At 46.1% G+C, this 14784-nt stretch overlaps 1 protein-coding gene across 2 annotated transcripts in view; it reads left to right on the top strand.

The window, feature by feature from the left end:
- The window catches only part of LOC119414937 (WW domain-containing adapter protein with coiled-coil), a 140300-nt gene extending 126978 nt beyond the window's left edge, over positions 1–13322 (top strand). For both annotated transcript variants that reach the window (XM_037682057.1, XM_037682056.1), the window contains exons 11-13: positions 12464–12650; positions 12729–12856; positions 12940–13322. In XM_037682057.1, the coding sequence (XP_037537985.1) occupies positions 12464–12650; positions 12729–12856; positions 12940–13009 (385 nt within the window). In that variant the 3' untranslated portion in view covers positions 13010–13322. The remainder of the gene's footprint in view (positions 1–12463; positions 12651–12728; positions 12857–12939) is intronic.
- The last annotated feature ends 1462 nt before the right edge of the window (positions 13323–14784 follow it).

Raw genomic sequence — 14784 nt, 5'->3', positions numbered from 1 at the left:
TATATATATATATATATATATATATATATATATATATATATATATACTTAATTACACACATTTGAGTAGATGTAATAAATTACTTTAATTCCTGTTTAAATGCAATTCATCCTGCCATACCTGCAGTGTCTTCAGACTTAAAAGCAAATTAAAAGTTGAAGCTTAATTATTAAATTATTATCTTTGCGTTAGATTTATTTATAAATCACATTTAAACACTGCTTGTACCAATTAAATTAAATAAAAAGTAACGCGTTCTCTATCACCGTCGTTAATCAGATAAACAAACAAACAAACAGCTTCATCTTCCAGACAGACTGACGTTACATTTTCTCTCTTGAAACAGAACAAAGTGTTAAATTGTAGAGTCTCACCTGCAACACATGACCAGTTGTATCAGCTGCAGCTCCTTCCTCCTCCTCGTGACTCTGACATGTTTACGTTTATCTCCGTGGTTCTCCCGTGTCGTGAATTTTCAAAGCTGCATGTTTCGCAGTTTTTATCTTTGTGAAGAGCTCCCACACTTTGGAGGACTTGGGTCGAACAGTTTTTGCTGCGTCGGTCATTTGTAAAATTTACTTATTTTCCTTTGAAAACAGCCTCTGCTTTGCTCCCCCCTCGCTCTGTTCAACTCGCGCTGCAGAGTTTTGTTTTTTTTTCAAACTATTCAGTCAGTCAGTCAGCATTGACAATGAACTACCCGTGAACAAAACAAAACAGCTCCGCAGCGCCGTGAGAGACGCTTAATCGCGTGACACAACAAATCGATAATGAAATTCGTTGCCAGCGCATTTAATCATCAATTTTTATCGATTCGTTGTTGCAGCCCTACTGTCCAGATGACCTGACTGACCATTATTGTGATGGATATATTAAAACTTGTATTTTTAGTGTACCGTAATTTCCTGACTATTGAGCGCACCTGAATATAAGCTGCACTCACTAACTTTAAAAAGAAAAAAAAAAGTACATTGTGTATAAGACACAGGTGTCCACGTTGTAACTAGGGATGGGGCCGATCCGATCCAGTATCCGTATTGGCTTCCGATACCAGCATAATTTACGTACCGGATTTTTCCGATCCATCCTGCAGAAATTTCCGATCCATGATGCATGTTGGCGTCAAACTATGGAATGGATTTCCTGAACGGCGCGTGTTTCATGAACCCAGAGTAATAAGACCTGCCTCACATTCAGGAAATCCAGTTCATAGTTTGCAGCACTGTGGCTAACAGCTAACAAACTTTTCATCTAAACATGTCCGCTGTGTGGAAGTATTTTACACTAAACACCACAAAACAAGACAGCAACGTGCAATGTCAGCAGAGCCATAGCGCCACATTAAACCATGGTAAAGTTAGTTTTACGTTGGACATTCGAGCTCCGTGGCTTTAGCGGGGCACTACTCTTTGCTCAACCCACAACAGGCAACTCGACCCCGGTCAGCCACGTCCAATAATAATAATAATCATTTTATTTAAAAAGCGCCTTTCATGACACCCAAGGACACTTCTGCCTTGCCCAATGTGCCCCGCTCAATCTGCCCGTCTCTGAGGAGGGACAGACTGAGTGCGGCTGCCCCAAATCAGGCTGCCTGCTTCGGATTGAACAAGAAGAAGACGTCGCTGAAACCACGGAGCTCAAATGTTTACAGAGAAGTTGATAAACTTCATCATAATTAATGACCAACCACTATCAGTTGTAGAAAACAAAGGATTTCACAGCTTGATACTTGCAGCCAAGATATAGTTCTATTTCGTATAGGCTTCGCCCTTTAAGGCTGTTGCTGATGGGTTTATCCCATTATGCGAAGCATCACACTAAAAAAATTTAGTCCACGCCCACCTGCTGTGTGGGCCCCACCCGATCCGAATAAGTTACATTAAGAGCGGGTAATCGTCTCCCATTTTTCTTCAGCAAGCTAATAACACTGACCTTCGACAAGATGTCCAGCTCCAACACCATCCGCTTGTGTCCATCTTGCAAGACCAGTTACTTGCTCAGCTTTGACCGGCACGACACCTGCGAGGGATGCCTGGGTCCCCGCCACATCGCCCGCGCTTCCTCCTGCCGCCTCTGTGACGATCTTCCACAGGAGGAAAGGCAGAGGAGAGCAGCCTTGTTTAAGGCTAACGTCGAGGACTTCCTGTCCTTGGCGGGAGACTGTTCGCTGGACGACGCGATTGACTTCTTCGACGCCAGCTCTTGGAGCGAATCGGATGGTTCCTCTGGGACTGGTGATGTTAGCAGCAGCCCCGATGCTCGCTCCCTCCCAGGGAGCGCAGTGTTGGAACGAGGGGACCCCTCCGGGCTTTCCCGCCTCAACGGCCACGTCGCTCCCTGCCGTCGGCGCACTCCTTTCGGAGTTGCCCGGCATTATCCGGGAAGCTGCTGACATGAAGGGACTTTCCGTTCCTGTTCTCGCTCAGCTCCACCACCACCAGCCCCGCCCGTCAGAGACCAGCCCTCTTCATCCCGGCAACCAGCAGTTCAGCGTTTCCCCAGAGATCGCCTGCAGACGGTGCCCTGGGCCAACAAATCGCAGAGCTCACGGGTGAGAAGCTTTAAAAAATTACGGTCTGCGGAGGGTGTGTGTAAAAGTGACACGAAAGTTGAAATAAATCATCATTCAATGATCAAAGTGTCTGTTTTTTGCCAGTCTGTAAGCTCGGATGAACTCACAGCGGCTGCGCACACATCCTCCACACATAACGAGCCGGTGTCCCTAAATAAAGGTTTTTTAAACTCACCGTTGCTCCAAGACATGACGAGACGCTCACACGACACAATGGTAAGCGAAATAACTCATTGTCAACACGAGCTGCACGATCCTCACCCAAGCGGTGTCAAACGCGCACTCGCGCGACGCAAACAGCCTTCATCCAAACGGCGTTGCGTTGATGATGGTGCACACACAGTTCACCGGCTCACATCGGCATAAATGTCCGGTGAAGGCCCTCATTCTCAGCAAGAGCGACACGCCTCACCGAAGCAAACACGTGCCGCCGCGACGCGGGCAGCCTTCACCCACCGCGTCTCAGCGTTCGGCCGCTCACGGCAGCATAAGCATGAGACAGCTGAGCGAACCAGTGACGAGTCTCGCCTCCAGCGAGAGCGGCGTGCGTCCCACCAGAGAAAACGTGTGCTCCCGCGGGGCTCGCAGCCTTCACTCAAACAGCACGGCGTAGATGAAGTCGCGCTCTCCGCTTCTCAGCGTTCGCTCGCTCATGGCGGCATAGATGCGAGATCTCAAAGCGAACCCAGCGCAGGACACCGCACGCGGCAGGAACGACGTGCGTTTCATCACGACGACGTCAAACGCGCGGCCCCACAGCGTCATCAGCTGTCGCACGTTTCACCTCAACACACACCGGCCCACCTGGACATGAAGGTTGGTCCGCGGTCCGAACGCAGCACACGGGCGCATTCAGAGCCCTTTCGAGGAAGCCTCGCCTTGGGTCACGCGGAAAACATTCCCGCGATACATGACGGCGGTCGAGGTGGCGGACTGGATGACAGCTGTACAAAACATGACGCATCACTTAAACGCACATCCACTCCACAAACGTTACGCGGAGTGGCTAAAAACATGCTCACCGGACAGATGGATAGACAGGTTGTTATGCAAAGGTTACACGTTGCAGTTTGCAACCTGACCCCTTCCATTCTGAGGAATTTTAGAGACGGTCCTGTCATCACCAGACCAAATCTCATCCCTAAATGCAGAAGTCCAAGAGCTTCTGATAAAAGAAGTAATCTCCAGTTCCCAAAGGAGAGGAAAACACAGGGTTTACTCACGTTACTTCCTGGTCCCCAAACGGACCGGAAGGGATGAGACCGATTTTGGATCTGTCGGCTTTCAACAAGGTGATCATGGACAGACCGTTTCACATGTTGACAATCATACAGCTGTTAGACAACATCCAGAGAAACAACTGGTTTGTTTCCGTCGACCTAAAAGATGCTTATTTACACATACCGATCATCCCAAAACACAGAAAATTCCTGCGTTTCTCTTTTCAAGGGATGAAGTATCAGTACAACAGGCTGCCGTTCGGGTATTCCCTTGCGCCTCGTACGTTCTCAAAGTGTGTGGAGACAGCCCTGCATCCGTTACACAGAGCAGGAATGAGAGTCTTGTTTTACCTGGACGACCTGCTGCTGCTGTCACGCTCCAGACAGGAAGCAGTGATGCAGGCTCAGGTATTGACATCACATCTGTTAAATCTGGGCTTCGCCATAAATTGGAAGAAAAGCTCGATTTTCCCGGCCCAGACAATTGTTTATCTGGGAGTGGAGTTAAATTCAACCACCATGAGGGCTCGTTTATCACAAACAAGAATCGACACTTTAAAAGACCAGCTCCGTCTCGTAAGACCTGGCAGAGTGGTAACAGCTGTCTCCGTCATGAAGCTGTTAGGAATGATGTCATCGGCTCACACAGTTGTCCTGCTGGGTTTATTACACATGAGACGCCTCCAGAGGTGGTTTGCGCGTCTGCGTGTGGACCCAGTAAAACAAAAGAGACGGATGATCACTGTTCCCCATTCCGTGAGGGCAGACCTCCGACACTGGGGAAACACCCTGGTTCTGTCGGAGGGAGTCCCCGTCAGCAGACCCACGTCACACGTGCCAGTCTTCACGGACGTGTCACTGTCAGGCTGGGGAGGGGGGACGACATGCCTATCTCAAGCAGTAGGGGCGCTGTGGCCCCATCACACATCAGCCCACATAAATGTTTTGGAGTGTCGCACGGTGCTGAACGTGATTCAACACTTTGCTCCTGTGCTGCAGAATCAACACGTTTTGATTCACACACACAACAAGGTGACTGTTGCGTACATAAACCGGCAGGGGAGTGTGCGCTCAGCCCAGATGTTACACATTGCGCGAAAGCTACTGTGTTGGGCTCACCAAAATCTGCTCTCCATCAGAGCAGTTTACATACCTGGTGTTCTGAACAAAGGGGCAGATGTGATGTCCAGGGGCGGTCCACGTCACAGGGACTGGACTCTCCACCCAGACCTGATGACTCAGGTGTGGCAGAAATTTGGCAAAGCAGCTGTGGACCTGTTTGCGACACGAGAAAACGCTCAGTGTCAACTATGGTTTTCTCTGAGCCCGCGAGACGAACCACCGCTGGGGGTGGATGCGTTTGCCCACAGCCCATGGCCCAAAACGCTTCTGTACGCATTTCTTCCACCTCCTCTGATTTTACGGTTCCTGAACCGAGTTCAGGAGGAGGGATTGACAGCTCTCCTGGTGGCCCCTGAGCGCGTGAATGCACCATGGTTCCCAGTCCTGCAACGCCTGCTGTCGGGGCGCCCGTTGAAACTGCTGTGGCGGGAGGATGCTCTCCTCCAGGCAGGAGGAGTGATCAGGAGTTACCCAGAAATAGGCCAGCACCTGTGGGTTTGGCCACTGAGCGGTTCCGCTTAGAGAGGATGGGTCTCCCACAGGATGTAGTGCGCACAATCCAGGATTCACGTGCTGCATCTACCACAGCGCTGTACACATCAAAGTGGACAGCTTTTCAGCGCTGGTGTACAGAGAAAGGTGTAGAGGCCACCTCATGTCCATTAGGTGGCATGCTGTCCTTTCTACAACAGCTGATGGACAGGAACTTGGCGTTCAGCACGATTAAAACGTACGCTGCAGCCATCTCTTCCTGCCACGAAGGGTTCGGAGACAGAACAGTTTTTAATCATCCGCTGATGAAGCGTTTTCTAAAAGGTGTACAGAGACGCAGGCCTGTTTCACGCCCACTTGCTCCACAGTGGGATTTAACGCTGGTCCTGCGAGCCCTGATCAAAGCTTCATTTGAGCCTCTGGATCAGGTTCCACTTAAATTCTTGTCTCTTAAAACAGCCCTGCTGCTGGCTTTAACATCCGCTAAGAGGGTAAGTGATTTATCTGCCCTCTCTGTCGCTCCGTCATGTCTCAGAATTTAGGCTGACGGCAGCTCAGCTGATTTAAGACCAAACCCAGCTTTTATGCCTAAAAACATCACGAGCTCCTTTAAATCAAGAGCGATATCGTTGGAGGGGTTTTTCCCTTTCCCCCACAGATCAGAAGAAGAAGCATCTTTCCATCTTCTCTGTCCGGTGTGGGCGTTGACGTGTTACATAGCGCGCACAGCTGTAATGCGCCAAACTCAACATTTGTTTGTGCATTATAGAGATGCACCTGCAGGTCGCCCGTTATCCACCCAGCGCCTGTCACACTGGCTGTGTGAGGCCATCTCTGAAGCCTACAGAGCATCAGATTTAGAGCCTCCTGTCAACCTCAGGGCGCACTCGACCAGGGGTATCGCATCTTCGACTGCCTTGCATAATGGTATGACAATGTAGGACATTTACACTGTAGCCGCGTGGTCAACACCCTGCTCATTTATTCACTTTTATCTACGTGATGTGACGGCTCGTTCCATGACACATTCTGTCCTTAGTGTTTACAGAATGAATATTGTTGTTTCATGGAACCCTGCTTAAATTCACATCTGTCTGCATGCTTTACAGTGTGAGATATTATCAGTCACAAGTTGTGTCTGTTATTTTGGTTCTACAGTATTGTCACTAATCAGTTCATGACTATTGTTACCAATCAGTTCATTTGATTAATAATCAGTTCTCCTGTTATTATTAATCTGTTCATACTGTTCAGCCATGAATCAGTTGGTTCATGCACCCCCCAGGTTGAAATTTTCCGGGACGTTCATGCCTTTCAGAACGCATAGTTACACAACATGCGTCTGTGCATGACACACATAACTACGCAATGCGTAATTATGCACATGGACATGCACATTCATTTATTCATTCATTTAAAAGAGAAAAAATTAACAAAACAAATTCATCAAGAACAAAACATTGAATGAAAAGAGTGCAGAAAAAAGAAAATTCTTATATATCCCCCTTATTTAAAAAAATAAAATAAAATAACTTTAAACAATCACTTAAATTAATCACTTTAATATTTACTTTAAGTTAGGAATAAAAAGAAACATGTTTTGCATTAGCAGAATTTAATTCTAACTTTAAAACTTATCCAACATTAATAAAACTTGCCTCGAGTTGCCTTTTTGGATTTGCATGCATATATTTGTACTAATTTTTCATTCAACTTTTATTTAAACAGATAAATCACATTGAGCCTCGAAGACTCATTTACAAGTGAGACCTGTTTGGACAGACAAACAGTGATTAGAAAAGGGAAGAAAACATGAGGAGAGACGGTATTAAAAAAAAAAGATCTCTCACGCCGTGTCCTAGACAAAGCACGATTTGAGGCATCAAAAAAACCTACCACAGCAAAGCAACATAAACAGACATTATACATGAACATATAGGCCGTGAAGATGTTGAAGTTTTAAGGGAAAGTCGTAGCATAGTCCAGAGCCCCCCCTCAGCCATTGTCCAGATAAGAGGTGACATTCATCTTCAGCGCAGTTGAGGTTCTGTCACATGTCCACGGCCTTGGGGAAGGGAGGGGTGAGGAAGCAGACAAAGCGTCTTTGTTGTTTTCAAAACATTCCAGGAGGAGTTGAGATAAGTCCGGCGTCAAGGCCACAGTTTGGGTCAGGCAGAACTCTTGAATTGTTGTTTGCCTTTTTTAAAGTCTTGCTGGTATATATTCCTCTGATGGAACTCCAAAACAGCCGAATTGATCCTTTACTCCAAAAGTCGAGCTCACAGCTTCTCCAAGATTATTCCCACCATTCATGAGTGCTGCCAGTGAGTTCACAGTCCTGATAACAGCTGCTCCAGCTCCCTGCAGCAGCTCTCCAAATTCAGTCCGAGCAGTGTTGAGCTTCGACACATCCACACAAATTTGTAGATAATCCAAGATTTCACCAGCCCAAACAGTAGAATCTAGTTGTCATCATGAATCCAATTTGTTTCCGTCGAGGTAAGAGGGTCCTCCTTACCCTGACTCCTGTCGGGAGAAGTTGATCTATTTTGTTGAGGGACCAGCTGATCCTTCCAATTAAGAGGTATGCAGGAAAAAAAGAGGCTTTTTAAGGGTTCACAGGAAGAAAGAATGCAAGCAGGGAAGCGGGGGAGGTATGGAGCGCCGGGAAACACATCTGTCTTCACCGGAATACAGAGGGAAAAAAATTGTACTTAAGAGGAGATTATTACAGCCTCATAAAATCGGTGATGATGATGATGTCGGAACTCGAACGGGATCGGTATCGGCCGATATCCAGATTTAGGTATCAGGATCGGATCGGAAGTTAAAAAAAAATTGGATCCGTGCATCCCTAGTTGTAACATGAGATATTTACACAAAGATTTTTAAACTTTTAATTAAATACCAGTATCATACCTAAATATGTACAGTATCTTTTTTTTACTGAACAGTGCCTGTAACACAGCTGGTTAAAAAAAAAATACTTTAGCCTACCAGGGAGTCACTGATCGCTATCTTCATCTTCCTCTTGTGCACTAAAACCACGAAAGCCGTCTTCTTGAGTGTCAGAATTGAGCAACCTCAGAAATCTTCATCACATACGTCCTCGGTCTCTCTTTCGCTGTCGCTCTCAACGTCACTTTTGTCTCGAGGCAAATTCTCACTTGAGCTTGTGCTGTTCTCTTCATCACGCAACAGCCTTTAGAAACTCATTGATGATAAAGGATTTTTTTTAACACTGTTGCACTGTCAGCATCCACTGGCAGACTTGAGCAAAAGTTGCAGTTTTGGTCATCGCGAATCATCCAAGCTTCTCACCGAGCTCGGGAGTGTCACTTGAAATGCACGATTCTCATTTACTTCAAGTGGCTGCAGATACTTAGTTGTGTCCCCAGGGATCATAGCTAGAACTGAGTTTGTCCTCGTGATGGCTGCTTTCACAGAATCCAGTGTTTCCCCTACCCTGTCAACAGAACTGAGCACCCTGCCTACTGAACTGTCCTCCCCGCCTCCGCCTCCACCCCCCACCCCCGTTGACAACTGTCTGCATTGACGTAGTGTTAAGCTAGCGGCGCGCAACACAGATGCGCTAGCTAAAATGCTACAGAGGTAGTGTTCCGTCTCCCTCACGCTGAGCCATTTCCTTCACACGCACACACACACGTGACAAAAATCACAGAAGAGATGAGCACGCTGCCAAGGCAAATAACTTAACACTGGGATCTGTTATATATATTGCCTCATGAGCTCGTTAGCCCGTACAAATCCATAAACTAGCCGCAGCTTTGTATAAGACGCAGTGTTCAAAGCGTGTGAAAAAGGTTGCTGCTTATAGTCCGTAAATCCTGGTATTTTTCATTCAACCTTTTTTTCTACAGGTTAGTCTCACTGAGCCTTGGGGACTCATTTACAGAGAGACCTGATTTAATGTGACCAGCATTACCCTCAGGAACATGACAGTGTAATAAAGTTACTGTGAGGTTCTGAGAGCACTGGAGAAAAAAACTGACAAAACTTAAAACTAGTTTTAGGCTTTGTAATGATGGTACCCCAAAAACAATTAAAGCTGCAAGCGGCATTGAAGGCCCTCGCAGCAAAGCGCCGCTCCGTTCTTACGGCGACCGCGGGAGCTCCAGCTAGTCCACTCAGTCGCCATTGCGAACGGTCTCATGTCAATCCCGCACATGTTCACCACGGGACGCATTTCCCGAATCTTCAACATCGTCTTCTGTCCATGTTGTTATTTGTCCAGCTGCAGGTCTTACAAGTGTAGGCAAAATCTGACCTTCCAGACAGGAGTTATGGTGACTTCCAGTTTTGTTGCGAATGTTTGACAAGTGCTTCTTTTATTCTTTTCAACATGTCGTGTGGTAATCAGCAATTGGCGAACAAAGTTTCATTCAAATATCTTACACAGTGCGAAGCTGGAAGTGTCATCCAATAATCAACCGTTTTTTCTTTGACTAGGTGGGGCTTAAGTCATGTCATGAATCAACAATACCAATGTGTCACCCCTTTAACATATACGAAAACGCAAGCTTTAGATAACTTACTCTCCAATGTCTTAGGGTTATATCAACCAAGTTTGAAGGCAATCCTTCAAAATTCCTAGGAAGAGTTTGTTAAAATTCACCATTAGAAACGCCCAAAATTACCGTTTAACCCAAAATAGCTGACTTCCTGTTGGTTTTGGACCAGGGCTCCAAGGTACTTTTTCAATGGTCCTGAGAAGATACAGATGTTCACCGAGTTTCAGAATTATCGGTCAAAAAATGGCTTGGGACTGAGGTTTTAAAATATTGTAGGGGGCGCTGTTAAGGCTATTGACCACTTATCATGGCTTCCTGTTCAAGGGGTGGATAATGATTGATCATACTGATTTTGGGGCACCTTGGTTCAAATCTGTGGAATTTAGAGCCAAACGTATGGCGACGACGTTACGTCTTACTTCGCCGCACCGCCCACATGTTCCACCCAAAACTGTCAGTGTTGGAAAGCAAGTTACACCAACATGTCTTCGGTCACTGGACACACTATCATGCTGATCAGGTATCAGGGTTCAGATGGGGATTGTTCAACCTAAAACTTTATACTACTTGTTGTCAGGGGGTGTGGCTTAAGTGACTTCATGATTTGACCATTCATTTTTGCAGGGGACCAGATGTGGATCAATCACTGAAGGTTTGATGTCTCAGACAGTTTTTTTGTAGGAGCTATTAGCGTTTCGTTTTTCATGGCAAGATGTCAAACTTTGAGTTCTGGCCCCGCCCCTTCAGCATGCTCCGAAACGAACCGTTTAGATAACTTTGTGTCCGTGAGCACTTCTATATACATTTGTGTGGTTCTTTAACATTTGACTCAAGTGCGCCCTCTACATTTTTCCAACAGTTATATCCAAGGGTGTCAGAAGCATCCATAATGTGGGGGGACATAATAATGTGTGTAGGGGTGTGTGTACGTGTGTGCATGTGTGTGCGCACGTAAAAAAAGGGTTCACTAGTGTACAAAAAAGCAACATTTCACCTAGATTTCCTTTAATTCCACACATTTAAAACATGTTTCTCATCAAGTTTGTGTAAATTCAGCTGTGGGTTTAAAGACATTTTAACTTTAATACACTTTAATACAGAGTGGCAGATCAGCACTATTTGTCTTTATAGAGAAATAAAAAACATCACCACTGGTCTTTTTTACTTGTGTTCAATACTCCTCATCTAAAGGATGTTTCTCATGAAGCTTGAGGACAATAAGGTGTGGGGTTTTAAAGACATTTCAACTATAATGCACCTGAACACAGTGTCTCTTACACCTGCAGCGTCTGACAGCATCACAGATACTGCTAAGATAACATGCTACAGACGTAGCTCCTCTCAAGCATCCTCCTAACATGAATATATGTTTATGATCAACCTCCCCGGTCAACAACTGCCCGCACTAACCTCCTAAACTGGCAAGTGAGCAACACAGGTACCTCCACCTCCTTGACCTGTGCGCATTTTCTGCCGAGGCAAGAGGCAGAAAGAGACGGTGGAGAGTTGGAGGTAACCAGGAAAACCTGGAGTGGCTTGAGTATTCTATTAATCAAGTTGAATGGATTTGTTCTCGAAGAAAGAGAAACTGTGCCACCTGAACTAATGTTTCATAGTAAAAGTGTGTGTGTGTGTGTGGGGGGGGTCCAAATGAACGTTTATTTAATGTGAGGGGGACTTATCCCTTCACATATAATGGTTGTGACGCCTATGGTTATATCTCAGTGATGCATCATCCGATCTGAACCAGATTTTTTATGCATAATCAGTGAGCACTCTACACACATTGATGTTGTGGTTGAACATATGACTCAAGTGCGCCCCCTACGTTTAATCAGTTATATCTCAGTGATATATCATCCGATCTAGGCCAGATTTTGGGTACGTCATCAGTGAGCACTTCTACACACACTGGTATTGTTGTTTAACTTTTGACTCCAGTGCACCCCCTACATTATTCCAACAGTTATATCTCAGTGATACATGGTCCAATCTGAACCTGAGTTTTTGTGCTGCATCAGTGAGCATTGTAGACACATTGGTATTGTTGATTCATGGCATCACTTAAGCCCCACCTACTCAGAGAAAAAAATGTTGATTATTGGATGACACTTCCAGCTTCACACTGTGTGAGACGTTAGAGTGAAACTTTGTTCGCCAACTGTTGATTACCACACGACATGTTGAAAATCAGAAAGGAAGTGCTTGTCAAACATTCGCCACAAAACAGGAAGTCACAATAACTCCTGTCTGGAAGGTCAGATTTCACCTATACTTGTAAGACCTGCAGCTGGACAAGTAACGACATGGACGGAAGGCGATGTTAAAGATTTGTGAAATGCGCCCCGTGGTGAACGCGTGCGGGATTGGCACGAGAGCGTTCATGATGATGACTGGGTGGACTAGCTGGAGCTCCCGGGGTCGTCGTAAGGCCAGAGTGGCACTTTGATGCGAGGGCCTCCAATGCTGCTTGCAGCTTTAATTTTATTTTTTACTGACATGCATTTAACCAATTGTTTCAGTTCCAGCAGCCAGGAGATTCTGTGCACAGGATCAAACACACCTGCCTTGCCCCATGCATCAATCATTGGCACCAACCAGACACAGTCAGACGTCCCCAGCTCCTTCACTCCCTCCCTGGCAGCTCACTTCGATGAAAATCTCACCAGACACATCCAAGGGTGGCCTTCAGAGAACACTGAGAAACAGGTGAGGTCTGCAGAGCGCCGCACTCTTGAATTCAGATGCGTTTGCTGCTCCTTCTGACAACAAATGGATGTTTTCCAGGCGGCTCGGCTGCGGGAGGACTTCCACAACATGGGCAGCTTGTACATGTCTGAAATCTGCACAGAGATGAAAAACCTTCGCTCCCTGGTGAGGGTGTGTGAAATCCAGGCCACACTGAGGGAGCAGAGGTAAAACAAAAAGCTTACGAGTACGCCAGCTGGTGGCATGTGCACACTTTGATTTGACTGCTTGTCATGCCTCTCATTAATAGAGTCCTGTTCCTGAGGCAGCAGAGCAAAGAGCTGGACAAGCTGAAGAACCAGAACTCCTACATGGTGTGAGGACCTCAGAAGAAAAGACTTGGACTTTTCAGATGGAAGCAGAGACATGGACAGCCAGCTGCTGCCTGCTGATTTTCTCTACTGTTAAAAAAAGAGACAAGCCTTTGTGTTCTTTCTTCTTTCATTTTCAGCACATGAATTCTTTCCAGTGAAAGGCCAAACTCATGGTTCACCACGTGCAGACACTTGAACCGAGCAGGCGCAGCAGACCCGAGGCTCCTTCTTGGACCATGAACCTTGGACCCTGTGTCTCATGTTGGGTTGTTTCCTGGTGTGTATTGATGTGTAGTGGTGAGGACCACCCTCTAATCGATGTGGCAGTGCTTTGATGAAGCTCATCAGACCTCTCATCTGGACTTGCTTGTACATTTTAAATGTATGAATTCATTGTCACTGGTGTTACTGTTTATTTTTTATTTACTCATAAACTTTTTGCCATTCCGTTGTGTCTCAAGCTGACTGGTTTCACTTGTTATGAGAGTAATGGAAAAAATACAGCTTACAAATGAAACGCACCAGAAGCAGACCACCAGAGAAGAACCCGGCTAAGAAAGGTGGCCTTCACTAGTGTGGAAAATAGAAGTCCACTAGGTCCATCAGAATTGTACGTTACCAACGGTCCGTTAACCCACATGGATAACCTAGATTTTAGAAAATAAGGTAAAACCTCAGAATTGATTATATTCAGGTTGGTGCTAAATTTAAGTGTGGTGCAGTTTAAGGTGGTGACTCGGCTGTTTCCCTCACATTAACAGTTGTGTCGCAGTTGAAACAATGGAGCTTCTGGATTTACCATCTTAAAGACATGTTTGGAAGCAGATGTGTTCTGTTTTTATTAAACTTTATTTAACCAGGCAAATCCCACTGAGGTCACAGTTACTTTGTACTGGAGGTCTGGGCCTGAAGGCAGCCTAACATGTTTTTTGGGCTTGGACCATGAGAGGAAATCCATTCAACATGCATGCTTCACGCAGAAAGACCTCTGGTCCAAACCCGGGATTGGACCAGGACCTTTTTACTGTGACGCATAAGCTAACCACAAAGCCATCATGCTGCCATGAGTGTTGTCTGATCCTCCTTTTTCTTTTTTCAGCTTTTCCCTCAGGGGTCGCCACATCGAGTCCTTCTCCATCTCACTCTGTCCTCTGCATCCTCTGTCCTCACTCTATTTACCTCCATGTCCTCTCTAACATATTTCTCCTCTTTTGCCCCTTTTCCACTGTCACGGCGCGGGTCGGATAGTTCCGGCTTGACGCGTATTTGAGGTCTTTTCCATGGTTCTTGGGACCGGCTCACCTCCCAGAATTCTGGCCCGGCTTCTCAAGTGGTCCAAGCGAGCCGAGCCTTGATGTCAGAAACACTGTCGGTCACTGATTGGTCAGTGGGAGGAGTCTGTGGAGTCTTTCCAAACCAGTGTTGCCAGGTGTATGATAATTATCGTATTTGTACAATTATTTTGCCCTCTGTATTTTGTACGATCAATAATCCCAAAAAAGGCCAAATATACGATAATTTGACCATTCCGTGAATGTGTGGTTTGTAATCAGTTGTCATCAGCCTCTCGCACCTGTCTGCCAGAGTTTTTTTTGTGAACCCTGAAGGCATCTGTGTCCGCAAACAGATGCACGATTGGCTGGAAATTCCAGCCAGTCGTGCTTTTCTAAATGTTTCCTACGAGTGACGTGTTTGCGTTTCCCTCAGAACAACGGCCATGATTGGCTGAATAGTCCACTGCACCCGCCCCATGAGTGAGGAAAAGAAAAAAAGAACAGAGC

Source organism: Nematolebias whitei, chromosome 9, assembly GCF_014905685.2.
Source record: "Nematolebias whitei isolate Nwh7 chromosome 9, NemWhi1, whole genome shotgun sequence".
NCBI lineage: Eukaryota > Metazoa > Chordata > Actinopteri > Cyprinodontiformes > Rivulidae > Nematolebias > Nematolebias whitei.
Note: the sequence above shows the minus strand (reverse complement) of the source record. Positions and strands in the feature narration are given on the sequence as shown.